This window comes from Littorina saxatilis, linkage group LG8 (assembly GCF_037325665.1).
Source record: "Littorina saxatilis isolate snail1 linkage group LG8, US_GU_Lsax_2.0, whole genome shotgun sequence".
NCBI lineage: Eukaryota > Metazoa > Mollusca > Gastropoda > Littorinimorpha > Littorinidae > Littorina > Littorina saxatilis.
This window is the reverse complement of record NC_090252.1, coordinates 48,918,200-48,925,509: the sequence shown is the minus strand read 5'-3', so window position 1 is coordinate 48,925,509 and position 7,310 is coordinate 48,918,200. Positions and strand designations below refer to the sequence as shown.

Here is a 7,310-nt window from a genome sequence, read left to right as displayed (position 1 = left end):
CACACACACATACACTCATTGACACGCAACACGGAAGAACTGTTAGTAAACTTGTTAATGGACCAAAGTTATTCGCGCGCGCGTGTGTGTGTGTGTGTGTCGCGTGCGTGCGCTCGCGCTGCTCAGCGCGCGGCGCCAGTACATCGTGAGTGTGTGACAGCGTGTGTGCTTGCCCCGTTTCTATGTTTGTGTGTCCCTGTGTCTCCGTACTATTGTGCTCCAGAGTGACTCGTGAAGATCCGTCATGTCTACGTGTGTAGACCATACATAGACTCCTTGGTCACAATGGCAAAATTAGGAATCCGAGACATAAACGGCGTGTCTGATTCTGAATGATAATCGATCGTAAGGTTTCAACAGGTTGTTTGCATTAAAATAGGTTATGTCGTAGTCCAAGTCCTGGTCCCAGCATTCACTAATTGCTGTAATTACATGTAGTAGGTTTCAAGTTCATGGTATCCCTGTGCCTTTAGTTGCAGAAAATGACTGTCTTTCCCTACCGATACCGTGCTCGGCTTATTAGTGTACGGCCTAAATCTGCATACATCTGCGCTACGATTCAGTGTTGGAGTTGTTGTCTTCATTCTTTTTTTGTGTGTGCATTTTTCGCAATGGTTGTCAGCACTACCATGAACAGATGTGTTCTTGTGTGTGTACTCTCTTTATGTAAGTACCTATTTGAATAATATTTTTTGAAAATATAGAGAAAATGATCGTCTGTTTGCTCTCTTTTCTCGTGTAAGTATGTTTGCATATAATATGTCAAATATCTGCGAATTTAGAGAAGACGTCAGTCATGCGAAACATGACGCAACACAAACATTCTGTTACTTATGTAAGTACACGAGGAAATGACACAATTTGTCGAGAAAAAAGTTCGTCTCGGCGACTTCGTCACTTATACTGGTTGGTCCGGTGTCAGAATAATGAGATTGGGTGAGACATGAAGCCTGTGCTGCGACTTCTGTCTTGTGTGTGGCGCACGGTGTTAAATGTCAAAGCAGCACCGCCCTGATATGGCCCTTCGTGGTCGGCTGGGCGTTAAGCAAACAAACAAACAAACAAACAAACAAGCTCGTAAGGCCACCGCCAGGCTGAGCATGTGTCGGTGTCGTATCTCATTAAGTGCTCTTCAGACATCAGAGGTTAATATATTTGCACCGCAGGTTCAGCCCAGCAGTCAGCTTACGTCACCATCACTCCAACCGTACTGACGTTGGAGCACAACATGACGTCACGCGGGGGTTTGGTGACGGTGCTGTGCACGGGGTCAGCAGGCAGTGACGCGTCTCTCAACCTGTACAGCCTCAAGATGAGCAGGGTACTGAACACCCACCCCAACGCCACCTCCACCACCCTGCTCAACATCCTGCACCACAATCTCAGTCCACAGGTATGGGATGCCGGCTAAAACTGATATGTTAACGGTAACATCTATGCATCCTAGCAGAAAACTGACTGACTGACTGACTATTTGGGTTTAACGTCCTCTTTGACCAGTTGGCCTATATTGGGACAGGTATTGGCAATAGGCTGAAGATATGGTGTGATACTTTGACTCGAACAAGCCCGCTGTGGCTGTCTTCTTCGACACACCAGCATTGGGTTTGTCTCGTCAAAGTATCGAAATACGATCATGATAATCAGAGACGAGAGATGATGCATGCGCGTCTTCGTGCTTTCCCAGCCCTGAGGCTTTCGCCGCTGTGTACTTGGGATCTTAACCGTGCGCACGTGACACCGAGAGAGTCTGCACAAAGTTGACTACGAGAAATAAATCTCTCTGAAGGAAGCTTCCTACCTTTTACAGTGAAGCGCCTTAAATGTGAATAGTTTTTAGAAGAAAAAAAAAGAAAATACGATAGATGCTGAATTGGTGTTGTCGTATGAACCCCTTAGTTCAATTTCAATACAAGAAACAACGATAAACAAACAAACAAACTAATTTTCAAAAACCTGATAAACCAAACAAACAAGCAAACAAATAATCCTAGCAGCAGCTATAGTGAAACAGTATCTCTATACCGGAATCACGATGAACGAACTGAGAATTAAAGTTGCCGTCGAAAACACGTCAAAGTTAAAACGAAAATACATGTACCACCATCGCCCACAGACAGTTGACAGACGGTGGGTGCTAGGGCTGGTTGGGGTGTACTTTCTTGTCTCGCGTGACGTAACAGCAGTACACGCGCCGAGAATCAGAGCCGTACACCTTACCTCCTACCCTCTCCGTGCGAAATGCCTGTGCAGCACCCCTCTTCAAAGTCTCTCAAACGTATAGCCAACGTTGATCTGACGGTTAACTTAATCTGTGTTATTTTACCGGCTTTCAGGTGATCTACCCGATAGAAGGATCGTCATCCACTGGAAGTGTGACGCAAAACTTTCTGACGCTACGCATGACGCAAGCTAGGTGCCATGACGCAGGGGTTTACATATGTGAGGCTGCCTACCTGAATAACGACATCGTTACCCACACTGCCGACGACTCGCTGTCTGTCACAGGTAACTTGATTCCATGAGTGGTGTAGGTATGTACCTGTAAGACTGAGGTTTTGAGAGGTTTGCTTTGCGATAGAAGATTAACGTGTAAGAAGGAACACCATCGGCCCAAAATACAGTCACCATGTCGCGCTCACGTGCACACCATTATCTTTTGCATGGCTTGAAAACAATGTCAATACTGAAAATATTGAAATGATTGGAAAACCAAACAGGCAAAATTCAGCAAACAAACGCACACCGAAAAACACACACACACACACACACACACACACACACACACACACACACACACACACACACACACACACACACACACACACACACGCACGCACGGACACACACACACACACACACACACACACACACACACACACACACACACACACACACACACACACACTTATAATCTCGAGTGTTAGTTTAGTTCATATAGAAGCTCTCTAAATCAAACTACACTAAAAGTCGCTTGTTCATTTCAATGCTTGTTATTCTCTCAGGTGCCAGGAGAAAAGGTTCCGTACAACTCTCGCGGCTTACTCTATTACACATGTCGTATGCATTAAGAGCGATTACTTCCCTTTGGTTATTTGATATCGCTCTGCCTCATTCTGTTTGAAATTCTACACCAATGTAATTAAAATTGTTTGCACACTGACCAGTAAACCCGGGACAGCTGACGGTGACCCCAGAGCCGGACTTTGAGCACTGGGCAGTGAACAACACGGTCACTCTCACCTGCACCGGACCTCTAGGCACCGTCCAGTCCGACAGTCAGGTAACACGATTCCCGTGTGTGCTTGTTTCGTCCCTCTGCCTTTGATATCTAAGCTCTCCTCTCATTCTTCTTCATTTTGAATCACACAAGTTAGTACACTCGTGATTTTACACGAGTTGGTTTTTACGTGAATGACCGTTTTAAACCCCGCCATTTTGGCAGCCATACACCTTTCTTCTTCTTCTTCGGCGTTCCAAAAATTCTGGTGACGTGTGAGCTTGTTTGCCCATTTTGGTTCCCCACACTATACTCTGAGAGCATAGTCAGCTTCACTCCGCTTTCGTTAAGTAGGCATGCTGGGTATGTTCGTGTTTCCATAACCCACCGAACTCCGACATGGATTACAGGATCTTTTCCGTGCGCACTTGGTCTAGTGCTTGCGTGTACACACGAAGGGGGTTAAGTCACTAGCAGGTCTGCACATAAGTTGACCTGGGATATTGGAAAAATCTCCACTCTTAACCCACCAGGCGGCAGCGACAGGGATTCGAACTCACGACCTCCCGATTAGGAGGCCGACGTCTTACCACTGCGCCACTTCGCCCGTCAGCCATACACCGATTTCGGGGGAAAGAGGTATGATAAGTCAAATAGTACGAAAACCCCAGCCTCTGAATGAAGGACAGTTGAACAGCTTTACAAACTTTAATCAAAAAGTTCACTGTACAGTTCATCAATTTTTTTTTAATGGGAGATTTATATATTGTGTTTGACGTTCTCTAAGCGCTTTTCGGCTTTACATATTAATTTCTGCGGTGTGAGATGGAATTTTGTACACAATATATCACGCATTCACATCGGCCAGTAAATCTCAAGCCATTACGGCGAATATTTACTTTTCACGGCCTATTATTCCAAGTCACACGGGTATTTGGTGGACATTTTTTTATCTATGCATATACATTTTTGCCAGGAAAGACCCTTTTGTCAATCGTGAGATCTTTAACGTGCACACCGCAATACGCTTTCTTCAATTATATGTCCACGGATAGCTAAACTGGAGTTTACTTGTGTTTCTCATGTCAGAGGCGTTGCTATGAAAAACAATGAACTCTATGTCGGGGTGGTGGTTGCCATGGTCGTCCGTGCGGTTTCTGTATTTGCTTTCATCGGAATAATTGCTGTACTTCGTGTTGAAAACGTTATTTGCTGGGTAGCATAGCTGTTACTTTATCATTGGTTATTGTCTGTGTTTGTAATCGGCAGGACAATAGTGATTTTTTCCCTGACAGATTGTTATGTGATTATATTGATGTTTCTTGTCTCAAGAACCCAGGGTGTCAACTCAGGCAGCCCGATTCAGCATCGATCTTTTTCTCTGTTGGCTGTCTGACAGATAAAATGGCACTGGGAATTCTGGGACACCGACAACTACAGCTGGCGGAGCTATGACGGCCCTTCCTCTGACGTCACCGTTCACGCGACCAATCAGCTGCCGTGTTACAAGAACGGAAGCAGCACGCTGGTACGAAGGCTGCAATTGGCTGACTCTCGGCGCGTGTACCGCTGTTACGTCACGCGAGATGACGTCCCATTCCCTCACTTCGCTGGCAGGTTTCAGTTTGGATACGTTCTTGCTGTTTCAGGTAGGCTATGTATTGTAATGGATTGTTTGCAATAAAGTCAACATGTTGCAATCCCTGAGTTATATAACCAAGTGGTTGCAAAACTTGATCAGAAAGATGTAGTTCAATGTGTTAAAAGGAGGCACACATGTTTCTTCAGTATTGTTTCAAGATGATTAATCCTGGTGACGATACTCCAAGCTTTTTTACATTTGGTCAACTTGGACTAAAAGATGTTTGAACATAGACTGGGAATCAAAACGAAAGTAGTGGTGTGTAAGTATCAGGGCCGGACCCAGGGGGGGGGGGGGGGGGGGTTCCAGGGGTTCCGGAACCCCACCCCTGGAAAAAGCATGTACCTTGCTTTGAGTGGTTTTTTTTTTTACTAGTTTTAGCACCAAAACAATGCTGCTCTTAGCCCTCAAAACAAGGCCCAGAATGCACCAGATTGCACAGATTTGAACCGTTTTTCAAAACATTTCCGGGGGAGCATGCCCCCGGACCCCCCTAGTTCGCGCGCCTGCTTTGCAGGCGCGCGCTTGTGGCTTCGCCACTTCGCTGATTTGCCCCCCCAAAAAAGGAGGAACCCCCCCTTACAACTCATTTTGTCCGGCCCTGAGTATGTATGTGTGTGTGTGTGTGTGTGTGTGTGTGTGTGTGTGTGTGTGTGTGTATCTTGGTCGGGGGTACAGCAATTCCAGGAATACTAACCAATAGATTCTTCCAGGCAAAACCAAGTCGGGGGTCCTTCACTTGATCGTCAGCTGTGGACAGGTGATCGTTATGGAAAGATGTTCGGCGTTATTGAGCATGAGAGCTGTTCTGTATCCAGAAATGGTCGTCACAGCTGATTCAAGAACAGAAACAGTATTTATTTCGCCATATAGCATAACAGCCATTGGAAGTTGTCCTGGTGTGGAAACACTCATACATCCACACATTCAACTGTACTTCGGGTCATACCTAAGACTTTAAAATTGGCAATCTAGTGGCTGCTCCGTCTGGCGTCTGGCATTATGGGGTTAGTGCTAGGACTGGTTGGTCCGGTGTCAGAATAATGTGACTGGGTCAGACATGAAGCCTATGCTGCGACTTCTGTCTTGTGTGTGGCGCACGTTATATGTCAAAGCAGCACCGCCCTGATATGGCCCTTCGTGGTCGGCTGGGCGTTAAGCAAACAAACAAACAAACAAACAAACAATCTGTGTTTCATGTTTCATACTTCTTTTCGTTTCTTTATTTTGGACAGACGCGGATACAGCACAGGTGGAGTATGACAAGGGATTTGTTGTTGGCGCTGCTGTTGGTGTGGGAGCTACTGCTGGGTTCGCCATCGTTGTCGTCACCATCGTGTGTTGCTGTCTCAAGAAACATCGTCTCCTCTGCGCAGGTGAATTTCTTGATACAAAAAAATTACAAATATAAGATAAGATAAGATGAGATGAGATAAGATGAGATGAGATGAGATGAGATGAATTTCTTGATACAAAAAAAATTACAAATATAAGATAAGAATGATGAGATGAGATAAGATGAGATGAGATGAGATGAGATACGATACGATCCGATCCGATGAGTGAAGATAGGATAGGATAGGATAGAATAGGATAGGATTGGATTGGATTGGATTGTATCGGATTAGATTATATTATATTAGATCAGATAAGACAATAACAGATTAGTAACAAGTCGCGTAAGGCGAAAATACAATATTTAGTCAAGTAGCTGTCGAACTCACAGAATGAAACTGAACGCAACGCAACGCAGCAAGACCGTATACTCGTAGCATCGTCACTCCACCGCCCGTGGCAAAGGCAGTGCCCGTGGAATTGACAAGAAGAGCGGGATATTCGTTGCGCTGAGAAGGATAGCACGCTTTTCTGTACCTCTCTTCGTTTTAACTTTCTGAGCGTGTTTTTAATCCAAACATATCATATCTATATATTTTTGGAATCAGGAACCGACAAGGAATACGATGAAAGTGTTTTTAAATTGATTTCGAAAAAAAAAATTTGATAATAATTTTTATATATTTAATTTTCAGAGCTTGTTTTTAATCCAAATATAACATATTTATATGTTTTTGGAATCAGCAAATAATGGAGAATAAGATAAACGTAAATTGGGATCGTTTTATACATTTTTATTTTTTTTTACAATTTTCAGATTTTTAATGACCAAAGTCATTAATTAATTTTTAAGCCACCAAGCTGAAATGCAATACCGAAGTCCGGGCTTCGTCGAAGATTACTTGACCAAAATTTCAACCAATTTGGTTGAAAAATGAGGGCGTGACAGTGCCGCCTCAACTTTCACGAAAAGCCGGATATGACGTCATCAAAGACATTAATCAAAAAAATGAAAAAAACGTTCGGGGATTTCATACCCAGGAACTATCATGTCAAATTTCATAAAGATCGGTCCAGTAGTTTGGTCTGAATCGCTCTACACGCACGCACACA

At 44.3% G+C, this 7,310-nt stretch overlaps 1 protein-coding gene across 1 annotated transcript; it reads left to right on the top strand.

Moving 5' to 3' along the window:
- The first annotated feature begins 1,185 nt into the window (after nucleotides 1–1,185).
- On the top strand, nucleotides 1,186–4,333 carry LOC138974702 (uncharacterized). The gene is made up of 4 exons (XM_070347423.1): nucleotides 1,186–1,393; nucleotides 2,337–2,508; nucleotides 3,168–3,283; nucleotides 4,310–4,333. Exons 1-4 carry the CDS (start codon nucleotides 1,229–1,231, stop codon nucleotides 4,331–4,333), a joined length of 477 nt encoding a protein of 158 aa, XP_070203524.1. The 5' UTR covers nucleotides 1,186–1,228.
- Nucleotides 4,334–7,310: the final 2,977 nt, after the last annotated feature.

What these genes read in the sequence shown, in the direction of transcription:
- LOC138974702 (XM_070347423.1), top strand. Translation starts at nt 1,229, where the DNA reads ATGACGTCACGCGGGGGTTTGGTGACGGTGCTGTGCACGGGGTCAGCA. An exon ending in ACCACAATCTCAGTCCACAG is followed by an intron (nt 1,394 to 2,336) that starts GTATGGGATGCC and finishes ACCGGCTTTCAG; the next exon opens with GTGATCTACCCGATAGAAGG. An exon ending in CGACTCGCTGTCTGTCACAG is followed by an intron (nt 2,509 to 3,167) that starts GTAACTTGATTC and finishes CACACTGACCAG; the next exon opens with TAAACCCGGGACAGCTGACG.